This window comes from Micrasema longulum, unplaced genomic scaffold, assembly GCF_059751315.1.
Source record: "Micrasema longulum isolate JH-2025_06_02 unplaced genomic scaffold, ASM5975131v1 h1tg000533l, whole genome shotgun sequence".
Lineage (NCBI taxonomy): Eukaryota > Metazoa > Arthropoda > Insecta > Trichoptera > Brachycentridae > Micrasema > Micrasema longulum.
Genome location: NW_028277729.1, coordinates 394,873 through 418,790, shown reverse-complemented (window position 1 = coordinate 418,790; position 23,918 = coordinate 394,873). Strand labels below are relative to the sequence as shown.

The 23,918-nt window shown below is 32.7% G+C and overlaps 1 protein-coding gene across 2 annotated transcripts in view; it reads left to right on the top strand.

The window, feature by feature from the left end:
- The window catches only part of LOC148280813 (jumonji domain-containing protein 1C-like), a 168,119-nt gene that overhangs the window by 88,296 nt on the left and 55,905 nt on the right, over positions 1-23,918 (top strand). For both annotated transcript variants that reach the window (XM_088227741.1, XM_088227740.1), the window contains exons 2-3: positions 1,630-1,773; positions 14,355-14,462. In XM_088227741.1, the coding sequence (XP_088083867.1) occupies positions 1,630-1,773; positions 14,355-14,462 (252 nt within the window). The remainder of the gene's footprint in view (positions 1-1,629; positions 1,774-14,354; positions 14,463-23,918) is intronic.

Below are 23,918 nucleotides of genomic sequence, written 5' to 3'. Positions count from 1 at the left end.
TCGATGTAAGTTATATATAATAATAATACCTAATACGAAAAATCCACTGTTCGAATTAAATAACGGTTGGAATATTTTCAATATTTTTTTATTTCAATATTGTAGTCTTGAAGACTTCGCTGTTGAAAATATTAAAGTCGTATTTCATTACGTGGAGTTTTGGTTTTCCGGAGCGCAGAGCGAAAGCCGACACATGCGAAGGGGCCAACGACCCGCCCCCGAGTGGCGAGAGACGAGCCTCTCTGTTTACAACTTACTCCTCTTTCCCTCTATAACTGGTTTCTCTTTCCCTCTAGATCCCCTTCTAGGTCCTCCTCCCCCTCCCCCCCTTATCCTGCCCTACATTATATTACCTCTCTACGTCCGCCCTCCGGAACACCATTGGTCGCGTTTTGTTTTAGAGACATTCACGTAAAAAGGGGGAAAATAATAATTACACGTTAAACAGCCCTTCATAAACCCATCGGTGCATTGGGTACTGCATCGGTACTCAAATTTGAGCGTATCTTGGTAATTTTTGCTGCATTGAAGGATATATATTAAGTCTTACTCTTCACGTGCCATTTTACGTACAATGAAATATTGCAGTGTAGAACTGTTATTTCACGTCCACCCTGCCAGAAATCGAACCTGGAAACTAAAGCACGGTATTTTTTGGGTTTTTACCCGAGACTTTAAGGCATAGTGTCGAAAACTCTCGTCCAGGGTTCTGGTTCTATTTTTCAACTGTATTCTTCATCCGCCCAGACACAGTATACGTACTTTATTATTACAATAATTTAAAAACAGTGTGATACTGTTTATTGTATTTATACATTCTGGCAGCAAAAAAAAGCATGGACATATTTTTTCTTACTATTTTTAAAGGTGTACAATTCTTTGTAAATTTGGGCGTCTGCCAAATGTGCATATTTTAACCCCATTTATTTTCCATTATTTATTTTTTTTAAATTAATTTACAAGGTCAAATATCGTGCAGTCTTACAATCGTTTATAAAATACTATTTACAAATATCGCTGCTTATTAACAATTTTATAAGTACTCATTTCAAGCCTTGCGTAGAAACTGGGATGTCATTATTTCTCAATGTCTTTGATGATTATTCGGAAGAGGAATTTTAAATTGCGCTGTTTCGCGCGCAATTTACTGCATACTGCAGTTTTGCTGAAAAATAAACATTCAAGATGGCGCGGGGCGTAGCCATAGCAACGACTGATAAGGGCGTATCATACTCTCCGTCTCTTTTCGTTTGTAGTAATTTGATATGCGGCGTTTCCCTCTTTCGCATTGCTCTCCTAAAAATAAACTTGCACAACTTTTGGGGGCGTGGATACTTTTATTACACTGCATGCTGCTGCGGCCTGTGGCGTTCGTTGGAACTAGTAATCCGATAAAGCAGGAATTTTACAGTGAGAAGGTGTGCGTCCGTGCTAAACATCAATATTGAACAGCTGTTTATATTGATGTCTCTTTCTCTCTTACGACCCGTTTTCTAGGGTAGACAAAGACAAACGCTTTCGATTTGTTTTCGGCAATTTTACATAGATGGCAGTAATAGTTCAAAACGTTTTACTTATATCATTATAAACATTAGTTTATTTTATTTATTTATTTCTTATTTGTTTCAGGTTCTCGTTGAGTATGATGGGGAAGGTTGGAGACGAAGGCAATGGCTAGCAGTATATGGGGGTAGTTTTGGTGCCTTTCTTGTAGAGAAAGAACTCGTTTGGGCCCCACGAGGCATCAAAGGGACTCAAACCTTCCCAGCCCTGGTAAGTAAAACTATAACATTAAAAGTTTTTAATTTATTTGGATTTTTATTTGTTGCAAAGAAACTCCGTGCATTTGGAATAAATATTTGTTCAGAGTACTAAAAAAAAATTTTATGCATTTATTTTTTTTTGCCTTTCCAATTATCATGGAATTTTAAAAAAATGCAAATATGTATAATAAGTTAGTTGGAAGAATCTGGCATTTAGCAAAAAGCCCGCCAATGTACAAAAAGATAATAAGAATGTTCAGTAGTTTAGTAAAATACTATTAAATTAAGCCAAAATTTTTTTTTACAATTTTTATATATCAGCGCTACGATTGTTTTTAATGTTCCGTATTTCTGAAATAACTCCGCGTCTGACATCGGAGGTTCTCTTCCGCTTATTCTCGATCAGTTCTGCCCATCGGTCCATTGACAGCAAGCAAACCGAAAATCTTCCATAACTCTGATCTCTAGGTTGATTCAAATGAACAAGTGACGTCGTTGTAAGTAGTCCGTTTTATTGAAATGTTTTTTTTTTTTCCGTACATTTTCAGGAAACTTTGCCGTACAATTTAATGCTCGCATTTTCACCACGCCCAAGAATACATTTATTGTATCCAATTTCCCGTAGGGCTGAAGTTCCTGATTTAATAAAAAATGTGCCATACCTACAAAAAACGTAATTAGGTCTTAGGTTATATCAGTATTATTATCAGCAATTGATTTGGTATCAATGATTTCACCTCACACACACCACAATAACCTCCTTCTCCATAATTTTTATCTGAAGAAATGCGTGAGTGATAATGATAAGGTGTTATCAACTTTATCTAGCTGTGTCAATCGTGTGATGTTTTATAAATGTTGTATAAATAATATCACGGTTGGAAGGTATTAGGTATTAGTATATTATGGTACTTAACTAAATTGTAACGACGTTTTTATATTATTATATTTTAAAATCAAGAAAGGAGCTCTGCGTTGGTTTGGACATGTAGAGCGAATGGACAGCGAAAGAACGACTAAAAATATTTACAATGCGAATGTTGATGGATGCAGATATAGAGGACGACCGAGAAAGACATGGCATGACCAAATCTAACAAGTTATTGAAGATGGACATGTCAAAAAACGGAATAATAGGCGCGCGTGCATGAAAAGATGTATGAATGTAGAGGAAGCGAGATTTGTATGCAAAGATAGAGTGATGCGGCGTTCTTTCCTATATGCTTACCCTTACGGGGAAACGGCGTGATGGTTTGTTTGTTTTCATATTATATTTTTTCTCACTTCGTCTTCCCATTGATTGGAATACCTTTTTTTATTTTTCACTTTTTTATTAGGTAATTTAAAAAAGATGGTACTTTTCAAATCATATAAATAATTTTAAAACATCGATACAATGTCACGTGCATATATTTTCAATTACAGAATAGCCCAGAAATTTATTTAGTATTTTATATTTATTTTTATGTTTGTTTTTCTATTCACGTATCATCCTTGTTAAAATAAGAACACACGTACTCGAGTACACCTACTCTTTTTACTGTCCTGGCGAATAAAAAATAGGATTCTGTGTGTAAAATAAAACTGGAATCCTGGACGAGTGTTTTCGACTCGATGGCTACTCTCAGGTAAAAATCCTGAAAAATGAAACCGAGTGGAGAAAACTCCGCCTCGTTATGTAAAATGAATGTAGGGGTCAGCATAAAATATTTGTCTATCAGGTTTTTTAAATATTTTCTTGTCTTTGAACTGGCACCTAAGCGTAAGACTGATCACCTTACCTTCATGTAACACTTTGCGATGGTAGTAGTAATAACATGATCTTTTCGACAACGCCTTAGTAAAAAAGTTATTTTTAAATAGTTTATCAAAAATACGAATATGTCTGCGTTCGTTTCTCGTGTCTTCGTGCTATGTTAGTTGTAAATTATAAACGATTTTTTTATCTGTTAGACCGAAAAAGATATTGAAAGGAGGGTGAGTGCCGGGAACAGGGTAAACGGTTCACTGAAATCTACTTTGGCAAACAAATGTTTATCGCAGGAGGCAAAACTAGCAGTTCACAACGGAGTTCTAGTGACAACTCTAGTGTACGGGAGCGAAGTATATAATTGGAAAAATTATGATGAAAGAAGGTTAAATGCTGTCGAAATGCGATCCCGCAGGTGAATGTGTGGTAAAACGATGTATGATAGGTGCACAAATGTCGAGATCCGTGAAGTGTGTAAGGCTGAGACATGCATTATCGACAGAATCGGTGGTGTATTGATCAAGACGCTAGACTCACGCACGGAAGGTTCCGGGTTCGATTCCCGGTGAGAACACAGAAATTAAAAATGTGATTTTTCTCAAGCCTGGTTGCTCTGTGATGTAATTCACCACTGTAATTAGGCCTCCTGGCCTGTTGTGATGCAAAAAAAATGTAAATGTAAAAAAATGACAGTGCTGCGTTGGTTTTGACATGTAGAGCGAACGAACAGCGAAAGAACGGCAAAAGGATCTACGATGCGAATGTTGATGGATGCAGAAAACGAGGAAGACCGAGAAAGACATGGCACGATCAAATCCATCAAATACTTGAAGATGGACATGTCAAAAGTAGGAATAATCGACGTGCGTGCATGAGAAGATGTATGAATGTAGAGGAAGCGAGGTCTGTTTGCCAAGATAAAGTAATATGGCATTCTATCCTCTCTGCCTTCCCCTGCGGGGAAACAGCGTGATGGTTTGTTTGTTTTGTTAGTTTTTGTTATATTTTTGTTTGCATGGTTTTAAGGAAAGCATGCAGCTTTCACATAGAATTGTTAAGAAGTTTTAAATATTATTTCGTATGATACGATATATATTTTCCAATGTTTATATACCTAATAAATAAATACACTAGGGTATTTTTTCATAGTTTCCCTGAAAAATAGCACCTACGTAAGACTGATATAATCTCTTTGTAACTTGTATGCCAAATTTAAGTTCCGTATGCACCATAAAGAACGAATCCAGCCAAAGTCAGTGCTTCCCTCTTACGTGGGTTTTTTGTGTAATTAATGAACAGATGCTCGTGCACAACCTATAATTTGAGGGCATTCATGTTCGAACTCCGTTTTTTCTTTCACGGCAGCTTAACTTTACGCTTCTCAAGACCGGTCCATAGCCATTTTATGTTTATTGTCTTATTTCGTTTTTTTTTGCTTGTCCTTCTATCACTAGAGTTTATTATTACAAACATTTACCACAAGGTTACTACGGGCAAATGTGTCGGAGAGACAGGCAGATTATATTTATGTTTTAACAATTTAATGAGATTTATAGTACTGACGAATCATATCAGGGTGAAGGCCAATGATAATGATTTAATCTTTATTCATTGTGTATATTTTTTTATTTAATGAACGTGTAACGCCTCCCCGGAAACATAAGAATGAAACTGTAGCTCATAGAATCATGCGTGTATTATATTTACATTAGGTATACCGCAGGGGCGAACCGTGTATAGAAGCGATTATGCACAGCTTACCATTATATTTGACTAACCATAATAATGTTTTTTTGTAACTTTATTTACAGAAAAACAAATAAATAATTACCATTTATTTTAAATATTTCCATCGTTTGTATTTTTATCCTAATATAAATATAAATTTTAATAAAGCACGCCCAGCGCCTGCGGTGAGCCAAGAAACTAGCCGATTATTCCAGCTTATTTTTTCGTATAAATAAGTAAACTATATTTTGAATGTACTAAACCCGGTGCGGGGTTTTTCTCCTAGATTAAAATTGCAGATTACACAAATTATTTGAAGATTCTTGATTTGGAAAACAGTATTTCAAGCATTGTTTCTTAAGGACTATTTTTCTTTAAGATGGTACTTTTGACATAAGACCATAATAACTTTCATGCGTCATAGTGCAGGACAAATAGCACTCCACGCGGCTGTTTTTAGCACTAGTAATTACAAGAACAATGCGGCCAGTTGACATTTTAATTGAATACCCAATATCGACTGAATTCATAGTGGTATTTTTTGTTTATTTTATAATAAATTATATATTGAAGTAATGGATAATATATATATATAGTATAATATATCACGAAGTTACATAGTTTGAGTTGATTTCATGGATGAGAGTTGTTGTATCACACAGAACCACAGGAAAATATCAATTTATAGTATATATTACTTACATTTTTTTTTTCATTTCATTTTTTTTGCACCACAACAGGCCAGGATGCCCAATTACAGTGGTGAATTACATTACAGAACAACCAGGCATGAGAAAAATCACATTTTTAATTTTTGTGTTCTCACCGGGAATCAAAACCCGGAACCTTCCGTGCGCGAGTCAAGCGTCTTGACCACTACACCACGGAGGCCGCCGTAGTATGTACCTCCTATGTAGGTACAAATAGATATAATACTTTTTATAGCTTACCTGTAAATAAAATCACCATTCGCTACTGGTATACCGTGCACCTAGATTTTTCACAAAACATTATATTTTATGTTTGTATAATCAATCATAATTAATGAATTTTATAAGTAAACTTCACTTGTCTAGATTACACACATGATTTTTTGGTATTTTATCAAATAATCATAAATTGTAACAATTAGTATTGAAGGGAACAAAAATATTTTACTGTAACATTAGATATGAAAATAAGAAAAGAAAGCTAGAGTGGGTAATTGGGACATTTTATGCGGAGAGAGAAGTACAAAATAGTCCATATCATATTAAGAGAAAAAATTGAAGGAAAACGCAGTGTACAAAAAACATCTTCTGGCTTTAAAACTTAATCGAGTGGTTCCGCTGTATCTATAAAAAAAAAACAAAATACCTGCAGGTGAACCGAAATACTTAATTGTATGTTATTCAGAGAAAAGAAACTTCAAAAGAAAATATTTTACTTTTAATTTATTTTGAACAACAATCGTTTATAGAGGCTAGACGCAAAAAGTTTAAAGTTACGCCATCGTCATTCCCTTTTCGCACCTAATGGTGCATAGGGCACTGCATTGGTACACCAATTGCAGCGTGTCTTAATCATTTTTGTTACATGAAGGTAAAATGATCAGTATTATTCTTCAGGGACTATGAAATATTCTAGTGTAAAAACACCCTTTCAAATAAATATTTCTTATCAACCATGCCGGGAATCGAACCCGAGACCTCTGACCATTACACCACGAGGCGGGCAAAAGCAACGATTGCTTTATTTGACTTTTATACATACATCTACATTTAATAAAAATGCATATTTTTTCAACTTTACGATATTTTCAGTACAAATATTTGTAGACAGGGTAAAAATTAAAAGTATTTCAGGCGTTGCCTAAAGCTAGGGTTTCCTAGGACAGCGGTGCCCGTATTTTAACGGCCGTAGTGAACGGTGATGCAATGGACAGCCGTCGTAAAGGTGACTAGAGTGTGGTTTTCTAGGAAAACGGTGTTATTAACACCATTTAACACCGTTTTCCTAGGAAACCACTCTCTAATCACCTTTACGACGGCTGTCCACTGCATCACCGTCCACTACGGCCGTTAAAATATGGGCACCGCTGTCCTAGGAAACCCTAGCTTAACAGGTGAAATAATTCATCTAGATGAATCTCGCTCATATCAATAACGGTTTTATGTATTTTACTTCATAAAAGCCAACAGATGGAAGAGTTGGGAAATGTAGATGTTTAAACTCAGGCAGAATTGAGGTATTTGTTTTCTTTCGTATTAACAAATTAAAAAGTTAAATTACTGTTAAATTTCTATATTAACACTTGTTTCGTCTAAATTAAAGATATTTATTAACTTTTCGCTGTAATCGGGGCCCCGGTAAATATATTCTGTAAATTGTAATTCGTATTTATTTCATAATTTATTAGTACGTATACTAAACTCAACCAGTTGTAATAAATTTATCATTATTTAACTTTTTTATTCTTATTGTCAAATAATAACGAGCGGTAAACCACACAAAATTACGCAAGCCATATGAATAATAATATATATTAAGGTACTTTTGTGGTTTTATTTTCTTACCTTGAGTTTCTATCTTAGAGACGTAATAAATTGAATGTGTTTTCATCAACTTCATACATTTTATGATATATTATGTAACTATATATTTATAAGAGACCGACCGAAACAAGATTTTCAGCCGAAACCAAAACTTGTTTAAACAATAACATAATACAACAGAGATGAAGATCATTTTAGAGAAGTTAATATAGAAGTCTAGGCATCTACTGGGCTTATGACCGGGCATTGGTTAGTTTTTTTTAACCATATAAATATATTATATATATGTATTTTTATTTATAAATTTATTGCATAAAAATAATGTACATACTTAATAACAGGGAATCCAAATAAAACCAATTAATGTAAAATGAAAACGTAGTGTTCTCTGTTTATGATAGTCTCCATCTAACATGGCACAGCCTATTCTAAGATGGAGATTTTCCATCTTTAGAGCATAAGTAGTCCTATACTAATAAAACAATAACATTAAAAAAACTAAAACTACTTAATTATAAATGCCTAGATAATCAAATGTAAGAAATTAAAAGTCGTTATTATATAAAGTATATATATGTGCCAAGAATACATGTTACTTAAACATAAATAATATAGTATAATATATAATAAAACAAATATAAAGCAACGAAATACATGAAAATATAAATAATATGAGTACCAATTATATACCATAGTACCAAGTACTACATTTTTTGATTTACATATATTTTTTTTTTAAATCTCTCGCTACATTATTTATATGCGCAGTAATTTTTATTTTAAATTTTGTTTTACATTTTGAGTCTTTTATATTTGGCAATAAATCATCGAATATCTTTGGAGTAAGTTTAAGTGGCCACTTTACACCCTGTGTAACATTCTACATTCTGCCCGTATTTGAACATCTACATCCCTTCAATTCTTTCATCTGTAGATGTTTGTAAAGTTAAAAAGCTGAAACCTTTATTTATTTATGCGGGTGAGATTCGTGTAATCGAATCATTACCTTCTATAAAATGTTCTTCATCTCTGATGTTATGTGTTAATATTAACAGCTCCCCAAGGAGCTGAATCCAGTACTTGTCTACAAAAATTTGGACAAACTCAAAATATGGTTTTTTAAATAAGTTAAAAGTCACTTCTAAACAAACAAATTTAGGCGTTTTTATTGTTTTAAGTGTTTAATAAAATACACAATTAAATAGAAGGCATGAATTTCATGAGTAAATTAATTTATCTTAAGCGCTTTTTATATAAATATAACTTATATGTTATAGTTCTTCGATGTAAGCCATATGAACATTAACTCTTTTTTTAAATAAGAATTACAAAAATACAATTATAAAAGATCTTAGTTTAAGATCTCAGACTAACTATAATCAATAAATCACAAAATCTTTGTAGTTTTTATTTTTTATGTCAGACAATGGCAATACAGAAACTAAATATTTGAATGGACAACAATCGATCTCTAATTCTGCTCATTTTTCGTACATGAATAGTACCATGTTACGTGTGACTAAGGAATTTAAAAACATAGGCACTTTGAAGTTGATGTATACTTCATTAGTGAGAAGCCATTTAGAGTATAACTCCACAATATGGACTCCTTAATACAACTGTCACCAAAATTCTCTTAAAGAGTCCAAAAAAATTTCTTACGGTATATAAATTTTCAACTTAGAATCAGTCATGAATTTTTAAATTATGATTTTTTACTAAAAACATTAAATTTGTTAAAACTTAACGATAGAAGAACAATTATAGACTTTTTAAATGTATTCAACATTGTAAATTCAATATAGGATTGCCCTGAACTTATTATCTCTTATCAACTTCAGGCTGCCTGGAAGAATGACTAGACAGGTGCCACCGTTTTGTAGCAACAATTCACGGACATTGTATACTTGTAATGCCGTATTAAATAGACTTCATGAACTCGGCTATAGTTATTCCCACGTATCTGATATATTTAGTGTAGGGTATTGTTCCTATAGAACAAACCTTTTGAACTTTTTCAAATATGGTAAATGGTAATTATATTTATTTATTTATGCATTTCATAATATATACAGTTTTTTGTTCACTTTGCCCAGCTGTATGAAACAGTACTTATGATTTTCTTGTTGTATTACTGTAGAATGTTTTATTATTTAAACTTTCTACTGAATATGTTGTATAAATTTTAGGTTAATTTTTAAAATCTAAATCTTGTTTAATTTTAATAAGGAAATTTATGTTAATTTATTTTTTTATATATTTAGCCAAATATGTTAGTATTATAAATGTTTGTAAAAGACAGATTTGCCGTTTATGTTAACAAAATAAAATTTAAAAAAAATAATGTGTATTTGCAATACTTCCGCAAAAAAATAAAAACATTTTAAAAGTCTGCTCGTAAAAAAAAACTTACAATCGTTGGTGCGGAGGAACGAAAACGCGTGTTCGACGCGTGCGGATGCTAATAATATAATCCGACACATCCCAACCGCAGGTTTCGGCCAATTTTCGGCCAAAACCGAATTCACGACCGAAACTCGTTTTACTGGTCGAAACCGAAACTTCGGACGCCACTACAGACACGACCTTATCGAATTGTCTTTTCACGGCAAGTGAGCATTTTACTAAATTAGTTGTTACATTCTTAATTCTTCTAATGTTTAAACGTCCATATTTCTTAAATTATTCCATGCATCGATTTTCGATAAATCTAAAACATCAATCAATGCAGATTTGATTCATCTCCATTATTTCACTTGCTGGGTACCTAAAAATACTTTATTTTTATTCCGAATTATTTTTAGTACTATCAATCGCTCGTCCCTTCTCAACACAGGACTTTAAGTCCCATGGAGTTAGGACTTATGTCTCAAATAATGTGCAATAAACGAATGTATGTAAATAAATAAATAAACATATGTTTATACGAAGTTTGAAACACCCTAAGGTTATTTCTACCAAAACTTCCTCTATAATGTGAATTAACCGAATATAATAACTATAATTATTTATTCTACATGGCAGGAATCAAACCCACGACACTCGTTTATCATTCAAATGTCTACTCGGCTGCGCAACGGTGCATAAATAAGATATTATTTTTCTATTGTATGGGTTAGTTTTGAACGCGAATGTACTGCACGTCCTTCGATTAGACATTTTATTTTGATTGCATTTATAAGTAGTCGATTAGAAAAAAAGATTAGACAGTTCTCACAACAGATGTTTTGGACTACTTGATTCTTAGTCATTATTTAGAATCATTTTCTTTGGTGTTAATGTCTAAGGTACCTCACGTTGGGGTACTTGGTTCGATTCCTGGTAAAATCACAATAATTCAATGCTATTTTTCTTAAATATTAGTGTTTTGTTTCATTTACAACTAGATTAAAAAATGTGACATTCAGGGATGAACAATATGTGGTATGATATATTTTTATTGATTTCATTTTGTCGATTTTATTATTATTAAACTTTTTTTTTTTGTGTTTCAAGCGTTGCCTAGAAATTGAAATAATTTTATATCACCTTCATCAATAAAGGTTTCAGCTCTTTTAGTATACGAAAATTAACAGATATAATAAATAAATATAGTATAAAAAGACTGAGTGATTTGGCGTTCTATCCTTTCTACCTACCCTTACAGGGAAACGGCGTGATGGTTTGTTTTGTTTTTTTTGTCTGTGAGAATCATTTGACTGATAATTTACCTACATACTAAGCAATGCCTGAAAAAAATATATAATTTTTATACTTCTTCTTGGACCAGTTGGCTGTATCAAAAATATTTTGAGTTTGTCCAAATGATTGCCGAAAAGGACAGAATTTCACCCCCCATGGTGTTATTCAGATTAATATATTACAAAAGAGATGGGGAATATTTTTCTAACCTTATTCCTTTATCTAAAATGTTCTTCGTCTCTATTGTAATATGATTATGATAACTTGCAGCCAATTAGAGTTCATAACCTCTGTAATTCTCTAGTCTTTAATTATTTCCTTCGTAAGAATATTACTGTTTTTATTTTTTGTTATAAATGCTAAAGCTACTAATTATAGTAACTCACTACGGTAACTGCTATCTTAATTAGCGAAAGTGTATATTTTACATTTGGCATACTATTGAAGTTTGTATTTTCTTAGTAGTTTCCAAAGACTTAATACTCGTCATTCGGTATGTTGTTTCATATCGGCGATGATATTTTGATTAGCTTTCTCCCTTAGGGGTTAAACAGAAACAGCCTTGTTACTGGAGGGTCGTTGATGAAACACCATCTTCTGAGTTATTACTGGAAGGGGATCGTGCAGTGTTTTACTACAATTCGGCATACTAATGAGGCAGCGTTAGTATTAAGTCTTAAATAAATAATGTTTGCCTAAAGCCTTTCTCCATATTTCTTTGGCAGTTTTCGAAATAACACTGTACAAATATGAAATTTAATTTTTTAAAAATCAATTTCAAACGATACACAAATAACTTCATCCATATATCCGTGCCTTGTAACGTTATTATATTAATGATCGAGTGTTAGTACCTTTGTTATTTGAGAATTTGTATAACGGCTTTGTTAAACACTTCCTTCCTAGTAAATAAACAAGCCATTGGTACATTACGTACACAAGTAGTATCGTTTGATTATAAATCCATTGTGTTGCCTTTGTGTAAACATTCAGTGTACGGTTTTAACTTTCATGTTTCCCTAAACTTTTCAGATAACAGACGAAACCTAACACGAGCCAATAACAATACCGATAACTTTTGGTTATCTGACTTGCGGAATTTAGGATTGTATTTTAAACAACCGCATGTGTTACTTATAACAACTTATAACTACATTCAATTGTCTAAAAAGTACCGTACACGTATAATTATTTTATTCTATAGGCTGAATTAATTATACTTAATACCAAATTTCACAAAATGTAACAGTATATTAATGATTTTTTTTTAGTATAAAGCAGAATAAACTCACTTAATATAGAACTTTATAATTTGATGTTTTTAACAAATTCTTTTTATTCATCAGATTATTAATTTTTATTTATTTTATTTATGTGGTAACAAGTCTTAATTTCATTCAGACTGAGGTCCGGAGTTGAGTTGACACGAATGGAGTATTTACATAATAGATTGTGGTTATTTTTTTATTATGCTTCTCTAAAACTCTTGCCCGGACAACGCTTATTTCTCAAATTAATTATTTTTCAGAAGCATTGAAATCTTTAAACGGAAGTATTGTCCAGAAATATTGTTTCATTTCATTTTTATTATTATAAATTTACGGACGGAATCCAATTTAAACATACGAGGTCTGTTAAAAAAGTATCCGACTTTTACTCATAAAAACAAAATTTATTGAGATACAATTAAATGATACTAATCTCCTTCAAAGTAGTCCCCTTGAGCTGCTACACACTTCTCCCAACGGTTCTGCCACTGCCGGATGCAACGCTGGAAAGACTCTTTTGATATGGCGCGCAGGTGGTCCGTCGCAATGTTCATGATGTCTTCCCTTGTCTGAAATCTGGTCCCTTTCAAAGGCATTTTCAGCTGGAGAAAAAGCCATCACCAGTGATCACTGTGTTGAGAAAGTTGGGATCATTGATCAGTCTCCAGCATGTCCTACGCGATCTCCACACGAAGTTGTTTCTGATCAATTGTCAGCAACTTTGGCACAAATTTTGCTGAGACTCTTCTAAGGGCCAAATCTTCAGTTAAAATGGAATGAATAGATCCAACTTTAATGCTTTCTTCATCAGCAAGTTTTTTGATCGTTATTCGACAATCCTGCATGACCAGGGTCTTTAGTTGATCAATGACAACATCAGTTTCGGATGTAGAGGGCCTACCGGATCGTGCTTCACTCTCGCTGATGAGCGGGCATCTTTGAAGCGGTTATACCACTCCTTTATCTGTGTGGTGCCCATTGCTTCGTCCCCAAACTTTTTTTAATTTACGGGTAGTTTCCACCTGAGAATCCTCAAGCTTTAAACAAAATTTGATGCAGTAACGTTGTTCAATTTTTTCCGTCATTTTGTTAAAACTAAAATCCGACGTCAATAGCGTACACGTGCTCTGTGGTCTGTGGCTGAGTGGCGCTGTGGTCGTGAAGGGTATACCTACACTAGGTATAGGTATAGGCAGTGCCCATATACACGGAAAAGTTTCTCGTTGCTGAACGAAAAAAGCTGCCCGAAGGAGCTATCTGCAATCTGAAGTCTTAGCATGTGCTGAAAGAAGGTAATCCAGAAGTACATAATATGCACTTCATTGGATTAAGGAAAAGGGGAAGTGAATTCTTCGCCGACTGGGATTTAACTGATTAGACATGATCAGTTCGCCAAAATGATTACAAAACTTTTTATAGCATTGAAATTCTTTTTGGGAGCCATCAGATCTGTATGTAAGGAAACTATTAAACATTTAATATTATTATGATAAGAAAGAAAACATATTGCGGGAGCATATTATAATGATATATGAAAACCTTTTATTTATCCGTATTTCATCATTTGTTTGCATAATGTATGTTTAAGTGTTGACGATAAGTATTATAGATTTTTTTATTTATTTTTCAGACTTTCGTGGCGCTGAAATCTGTGACGTTGGGTTCAAGAAAACCTGTAGAATTTCTTGTCGACCATGATCTGACTTTCATTGACGAATCTGCTCTTGAATCCTTTGAGGTGAGTAGTTTGTAATGTGTTGATATTTGCATTTTATTTCTGGTGTTCCGGATAAGAAGACTAATATGTTTGTTGCACAATATATTCCAACCCGCGCCTTATATTCCAATTCCAACCATCACAGTACCCCTTTTTTAATTTGAACACATTGCTCACCCTATGACTGGATGAAAGTATTTATTGAAAATGTTTTCATTATAATATTTCGACTCAAAGAGTCACCGTATTTTTTTCATGCATATTCCACGGAGCTGGATAACAGTTATGAGTGTTTTCTAATATCGCCTAAAAAATACTCCTTCGATGTTTTAATTTGTTGTACTTAAATAAATAAGTTGTGTGTTAAAAATACTGCAAAACATGATTAGCTTAAATATGTTGTATTTGTTGATTACACGCGTACGAAAACGTGTATTTTGATAACTCGTTGATTATTATTATTATTGTTTATTAACATTTTTACATTTGTTAAGTACAGGGATATATACTGACACATCCAGGAACGACCCACGTATGTGAACTTGCCCCTACTCGCTATAAAATCATTATTAAGTTGTTAATAATATTCGTAAACATTCTTCTTATTTTTCCACTTCCAATTCTAATTGGAGCATGTAGACATCACCAGACTCTTCGAGACCATACATAAATATACATGTTCAGTATATCGTAAATACATTTCAATTTTAATTTTAACGAAGCCACCAACGTGCAAGTGTTTCAACACCTTTGCTCTAGCCAGCCAGGCGAACTGCCTTTTGTGCAGGCATTAAATCTTGCACTTTTTGTATTTTGTTGGGTTTTAATTGTAGTTTATTTTTTAATATGCACCCCATGCTAAGAGCAGGCACATTAAGATTTTTCGCCAATTGACCTGCGCTTTGTCGTGGATTACGTTGAATTCTGGCCTTCACCTTTCGAACCATGTCTATTTTTTAATGTCCGCCTCCATGGCGTCTTTTTTATGCTACCAGTATCATTGCAACGTGAAATGGTCCGATACACAAACATTTTGTTCATATGTAAATATCGTAGCTCATTAATAATGGCTAGTTGCAATTTTTTAGCCAAATACAGAGCAATAACACTGTTGAGTTTGAATTCCATTTCGGTAACTTTTTTTAACTGTGACGTAAAACGATATGGTTGTGTAGAATTATTAACAATATAACAGACTGACACGTGTCAAAACATGAGCGCACTGTCATTAGCCGTTTGGTTGCTACAGCAGCGTGAAGTTGGTATCACTTCGAGCGCCTACTCCTGTATATATACATGTCATGAGATATAAAGTTTGTTCCGTCTATTTTTAAATTTAACTAAAAAATTGAAGTTTTTCTATGACAATGCAATAACAAGAAGAAAGAATACATATTAATTTAATAAATAAGTTAGGACTGAGGATGTTTACCGTAACGGATAAAATCTTTTTTAGGGCAAAAAATATGCTCTTTATTATATTAAATTAAATTATTTCGATATTTCTTAGTAAATAAATAATTATAAAACGTTGTGTTTACCTGTTTACATTTATTTTTCGCCGAAATCCTTGCTTATTTGACTGGATCCTTATCGCTCCACAAGGCTTTCACGAATATGTTATTGCCTTCTAAATAAATAACTACTTTATTTCTGCGCTTTACAAAAAAATATATTGCTTTTGATCTGGGATCTGAAAAATATTTTTCGGTTAACGACATAGATGCCCTCTTTTCCAATTTGACAGAATATTAAAAGAGATATGAAATTAAAATTCTAGAACAGGCATGTACAGTTGATTACATATTACGTCGGTAAAGAATATTATTGTATTCTGATTTCTGATAATATTATGAAACTATTCAGTACTTTGATCCTGATATTGAATTATTTATAAATTTGTAAGTATTACAAACAGGATAAAAAAATTCGGTGAATGATAAAACAAAAACAAATATTTTCATTCTCTTGAACAATGTACACTTTATTCCTTACGTCATCATCATTCCCTTTCCGTACCTAATGGCGCATAAGGCACTGCATCGGTACACCAATCGCAGTGTATCTTGAAGATCATTTTCGTTACACAAAGGTAGTTATTTTGTTACTAGAGCCCTTACAGGACACTGCAGATTGAACAAACACCTTGCTAGAATGAACCTTTCCGAGACTTCTGGATGTTTTGCAGCGCAGATGAGGAGACACATATACACATTCTGTGAGTGTGATGCTTTGCATTAAAAAAGGAGCCCCATTCCGGGGGACCAATGGTTAAACCTGGGGATGTTAAAGAGCTCGCTCCCTGCCTAATATCCCGATACTTTACGGATCTGGGCTTGGAGGGGTAGATTGAGCAAAATGTAAACTGCCGCCTTCCACACAGTAGCCAGGCTCTTTATAGACCTGGCCTTGGAGGGCGAGAACTATTTACGGAGACCCGTCAAAACAGATCTTCACAGGTCGCAGTGACGTCAGGAGCTTGCATAGCACTGACCCCCACCTCTAAGAATAAGAATAATACACGAAGCTAAGATGATCAGTCTTATGCTTCAGATACCAGTCCAGGGACTATGAAAATATTATTGTATAAAAATACCTTTTGAAATAAATATCATATAATGTCAACCATGTCGGGAATCGAACCCGAGACCTCTTGCATAGTAGGCAAACGCACTGACCACTACACCGCGAGACCGACAAGTATTACTTTCAGCATTTTAAATTTCTGCCATTGATACAATGACAATTCAGGTTTTATAACATATTTATTAGTTTTTTAAAGCACGATTATCTTTATATATATTATTCCTCTGTACGTGTGATGTCACTGAACTCCTCCTTAACGGCTTAACCGATTTACGTGCGGTTTTCAGAGAAATATAGATATTTACGCTGTGCGTGTTCTTAGATATTAGATATATGTGTAAAAAAGAAGTAAGGAGCATATTTTTTTTATAAATCGGTCTACCAGGGTTGCATTTGAGGAAAATGCATTTACAAAAAAATGGAAGGAAGTTGTTTTTTTGTGTATTTTTTTATTTTTGAACATTTACAAAAAGCATTTATTTTTTGTGGATCTCACTCAGATTATTTCCTTAAATTCCTTTTAATTTCTACCCATTTATTTATTTTTACTGGATTTTTGGTAATACTTAATTAATATTTAATTCAATACATTTAAAAATATCGTATTCCCACATAAGTACACCCCTCTGTTGGTGAGAAGACCGGAGTTGGACGTTTGCAAAAATAATGCCATAAAAAAAATAATACATTTCATGTTTTAGAATTCAACCATAAACAATTACCTAGGTACCTACTTATCAATGAAAAGTCTTTTCCCAAGATAATAGCAGGCAAGCCAACGTTCGGGCAGGACAACGTCTGTCGGGTCCGCCAGTGTAATGTAAAACTCGTGTTTATTTATTTAAGAATGTTTTAATCAGTTTACTTCATATCGACTTTATTTTATGTAATTAATGCCGTCATTAATTTATTATTCAAAAACCTTGAAAACATTATTTCTTGAAATTTTCGTTCTCCGGTAATGCATTCTCTCGTAAGATCAAAGAACGAATCTTCGTCAGACACATAATGTACAATACCTGTGAAGAGTGATTGCGCATTTTTCAATTAGGAATAATTAATTGAAAAAAAGCTTATGGTTAATGGTTTTCATAGCATTACTTTGAATAAGATTGTGTAATCCATTCTCCATTTTTTCCATCCATTTTTTTTTGTATAATTAGTAAACGTGACTTGAAGGGGGAACATAATACCAACAAAATATGTATTTTGTTTTCACTTACAAAAAATACGTTTTTTTTTAAATTGTGTAATTGACCAAAATTACAATTTCTGAATGTGAAACCTGTTGTTCTTTGTAATTTTGATGATCTTTATTGAATTAATACATTATGGGCCTTACTTATAAACCCGGTATAAAGTTACACCTAGGAATAGTTGTAGAATAAGGATAGGAATACCATTCTTACTCAACCACCCTAATTAGGATGGTATTCCCATCCGTATTTTACCACTATGCTTTGGCGTAACTTTATACCAGGTTTATGAGTAAAGTAAGACCCTTAGTATTATAATCATTATTTTGAAATAAAATGCATTATGTAATATATCGAACAACACGAACACCTGTACTTAAGTTTTTTTATTGAGTCTAATATCTTCAAGGGATATAAATCATTGTTTCTGGTCTACAACCTGAAGCGTTAGACTTATGATCTCACCTTCATGTAACAGATGATCAAATGCCCTGCATTGAGTTAAATACAGTGCCCAATGCATCACTGGATGCGGAAAGGCCAACGATAATGATGATCTTCAGCGGACATCCATTAATTAGCTTAGGAAACCGTTTTACTAATGGAATTTCGTTGATGTTTTGAAGCATATCCACAATTTCATGATAAAAATACTATTTTTTCGTTTTGTTCAACAAAGAGAATAAACATTATTTAACAATGTGATATGAAAATCTAGGCATTAAGAGGGTTATGACTTGTCATTGGCTATTTTATGTGGCCACTTTACATACTTTGTAACATTTTTATATCATAAGTTAATTATATTTAGTTTTTTTTTTGTTAAATGTACCCACGATTTAAGATATACCCAATTGTTCTTTTTATTTGAAAAAAAACTAACTTTTTAATTTTTGTATTCAATGATTTATTTTTTACACAATATATTATTAGCGTGATCGTTGTCTAAAACCACTGTGTATTACAATATGTAGGTACATGTAAACTTTTTATGCTATTTTTTTTCAAGTTTATCTACTTTATATTATTTAAAGTGTTTATTTGTACACACTAAATATTTCTTGTATAGTATAAAGCACTACGTGCCGTGTACATGAATAAATAAATAAATTCACTATGTTGAAACATCTTTATTTCCTGAACTCTTCCATCGGTTGACTTTTGTGATGTAATTGTTTGTGAAGTAGAAACCTGGCTTAATTGTTTTCTCTTATCTTTTTCTTTTTTTTAGGTTTATTGACAAAAATAACTATTACTTTATCTACTACATACACACTTAGGTAATAGATTTTTCTGGATCATGTCTAGTCTGCCTAACTATGTACAACCTGTTTTAAGGCAGACATTTTTATGCAAAATATACAACAACATTACTACCTACTAGTTTATTTATTATACAGTTATACAATATTAATTTAAACCATTTATTATTTAAGAATATTTTTGAGTAAATTTTCCAATTTTTCTCGACCTAAACCCAGTAACCATTTTTTTACAAATTTATTTAATTGAACCCATGTCATGGTTTTGCAATATTTGGGTAACATATTGAATATTTTAGGGCCCAAAAAACTAAAATTTCTTTGCCTGAATTCAGAATTTGTGGTAGACCCCATGACCCATCCTCTAGTTCGACTTCTGGTAGCGTGGGAGTGTTCCTTTTGGGATTTGGTAGAATAATTTTCTTTCACAAACATTATTATTATAAAAATATATAATTGCCTTATATCTAAGATCTCAAATTCCTCGGCAAGCAACCCTTGAAAACATTTTTGTACATCTTTTTGTTTACCTTTTTTGTTTTGTTTATTTACTTCACCTTTCGGATTGAAAGTAATTTAATGAGGTAATTTCGTATTGCATTTTGTTAATTTTGTACATAACAATTTAAGAAAAAAATATCATAGCAGCTGGTAAAAAGCAGTTAATTTTTAATAATTAGTCATTTTCGGCTAGTCGTTAATAACCGCGCTAGAAAATAGGAAGCAAGTTACGACTGAGCTAGATTTGAACCTTGAACGTCTGAACTTGGAATTCAATTTAAAATCGCCAATTGACCGCAGACGATGTCTGCCGAATCCGTTTGCAATAATGATTTTATTGCCTCTATAAATTAATTAAAATAAATTACGCAGGTTTTTTTGCCGTAAGTATTCGTTTTAAATAGCTTCGCGTAGTTTTAAAATGTTTGAACTTTATCCATTTGCCAATGTTTTTGAATTCCATGTAAATTTTATATTTGAAGTACTAACTTTGTGGTTATTCATTACCGACCAGTTTCAAAGCTAAACAAGCTTCTTTCTCAGGGTATACTCAACTAAGGTAAAAAAAAAAAAAAATTACAAGATAAAAACAAAGTTTTTTTATTTATTTTATTTTTAAATTCTGTTTATGTTATTTAATTTTGATCACTGTTGTGGTAATACCCAATAAAAAACCTGTTACCTAATAAAAAAATATGTATAATTATTGTTTTTTAACTACTGATATCCGCCTTCACCGGGCAGTGTGTTGTGGCTATAATTGTATTTATTTAAGTACTGTATTTTTTGTTCGATTCCGTATTCAAATAAGAAATTTATTACAATATTTGAGTTTGTCCAAATGTTCATAGACAAAAGACTGGATTTCAAGAGATTTATTAACCAATTAAGATTTACTGCCCACCGTAAAATTAACAAATTACAACAGAGATGGAGAACATTTTAGAGAATGGAATATGGAAGTCTAGGCATTTACAGGGTTTATGACCCGCTGTTGTCTGGTTTAAGTGGTCACTTTACGCACTATGCAACATTTACCATTTTGCCTGTGTGAACATGCATTTTTCTTAAATTCTTCCATGCGTTGATTTTAGTGACGTTAAAGAGCTGAAACCTTTATTGTTGTGAATGGATTCAGTTGATCGAATTATTTCACATACTAGGCAACGCCTGAAAACAATTTTCAAATTTTTAAACTTCTTCTTGGACCAGTTGGTTTTATTACGATATTTTCCAAATGTTTGTAGACAAAAGACTGGATGTCACCCCCTAGGGAATTATTAAGATTAACAAATTACAACAGAGACAGAGACATTTTAGAGAATGGAATATGGAAGTTTAGGCATTTACAGAGTTTATGACCTGTCGTTGGTTGGTTTAAATGTCCACTCTACACACTGTGTAACATTCACCATTTTGCCTATGTTTGAAGATCCAAGTTTCTTCAATTCTTCCATCCGTTGATTTAAGTAAGGTTCAAGAGCTGAAACCTTTATGGTTGTGAATGGATCCATTTGATTGAATTATTTCACATACTAGGCAACGCCTAAATTTTTTAAAATTGTTTCGTCTTTTAAGCGCCTTTTTAAATTTACATAAATGATTATAGAAATAAGAGATGACTAAATCCACAAATTTGAAATAACCAGTGACCGGTATCATCGCTTTCGCGACATCTTCGAGACTTTTACCTTTACTTTAAAATTCAATGTATTTCCAAAAAAAACGGTATGGAAAATTTAATTTAATTTAATTCAGCGTCTTCTTTCATTTTTGTAACAAAAATATTCATTTTTAATTGTAGAATACATTTAGTGAAATCGTGCCTTTTTATCTGAAAGTGTTTTTATTTTTAAAATCTATGTGTAGCCAGTTATTTTTATTTGAGGGTGAATTTAAAAAACCGTTAAACATATTTAAAAACAAAATGAATGATGGCTTTATACAATACCAATTTTCAATAATTGTGTTATCTCCCTACGTAAATTAAATATTGTTTAATGCCTAAAAATTAGTCAGAATTTGACTCCTGGCTGGTGGTGCGTGCCACTGTGTTTGTTTTTATGCACGAATTTTTATTTCTGTTTACCGTAGTTTTTACGGTTTTATTTTTATATTCAAAACATTAACAATGCGATTAAATAAATTATTTTACTATCCGAATAACTCCAAAGGAACTGAAACAATATAAATTACAATAAGCCATCAAAACTTTAGTTTCATAAAACAAACTTCTGTATTTAGTATCCGCAAGGACGGAGCTTTCAAACAAATTAAGTGACTTTTGCAACTTTGTTTCATGTGAGGGATACAGTGTGTAATAATATTACATATCTTTCCCTCTTTCTAGTGCGGTCGAAAAGTTAAGAGTTGTCGGTGGATTTATTACTACTGATTTAACTTTGGGAGGCCAACAATCTTTACTCTATTATTTGATTAGATACTTCCCCGGTTACGCAGACATTTTGCATAATATGTCCTATACTAAATATGGAGAATTCCTTCTATGTATGTAAGTTTATTTATTTATTTATTCACACTCTTTATCAAAATACAATTCCATGTTCACTTTGCCCAGCTAACAAGGGTACATACCCCGTTCCAAGCTAGGCAATTACATTATAATTACTGATAATAGTTAACAAATTAATATAGAGCACAGACAAACAAAATATAAACTTATTCGGATACACATTTTGATTCATATACATACAGACATACACATATATACACACATATATATAAATATACACATATATACACATGTACATACACACACACGTACATACACCCATGCGCATACACATACATACATTCATAAAAACATAGACAATTTATTTATGCGAAACTTCTTGGTTGTCATCTATAAATATATATTTTTTAAATTATTCCTTATTTTTTATATTTTATTTTTGACATCCAGTAAGGTTCTCCAATCCGTGGCATGCATCAACTTTTCTGACTCCCTACGACCAATGTCATGAAGGAGCGAGGTCAACACCTTCCGTAACTTGACAACACTCCCGTCTTTCCACGATTCTGGCAAAAGGTTATGGACCTTTTTGCTTACATTATAGTGTTGTCTCGATGCCAGAACAGTGTTGACCCCTTCACTTAGTATCAGATCCCTATTAGAGTATCTTGTATTATGGTTGTGGTTGACGCTTGGGTAAAGATATAGATATACATTCATTATTATGTTTTATACGTACTTTAAAAAATATTTATTTGATTTATTTTGTTAAATGTAATTTCTTCTTTTTCTTATCTTATCTCTCTCCGACGGAGGCCGGAAATCATCGCAGCAATTCTCTCTTTACAATATTTGAGTTTGTCCAAATGTTCGTAGACACAAGACTGGATTTCAGCCCCCCGGGAGTCATTAAGATGAACAAATTACAGCAGGGATGGAGAATACCTTAAATAAGGGAATATCTAAGTCTAGGCATTCACAGGGCTTATAACCTGACATTGGCTGGTTTAAGTGGCCACTTTACACACTGTGCAACATTCACCATTTTGCCCATGTTTGAACATCCATATTTCTTCAATTCTTTCATTTGTTGATTTTGGTGAAGTTAAAGAGCTGAAACCTTTATTGTTGTGAAGGGATTCATCTGACTGAATTATTTCACGTACAAAGCAACGCCTGAAAACAATTTTTAACTACGAACATTCGGACAAAATCAAATATTGTAATGAATAATTAAGGTATAATAATGCGATAATCTTACAAAATTTAAAAAAAATGTAGTTTTCTGAATTTTAGACTTTTTGAGTAGTGAACTGTGTTTTTAATACCAACAGCAGTGGTGTTATGATAAGTAATAGAGGTGCAAAGCACAGCAGATACAGAGGGGTTAATTATTTTTGAAAATGTGTGCTTCATACAAGTTCCTGCCTCCCGTGTCACTCTTGTTAGTACAATAATT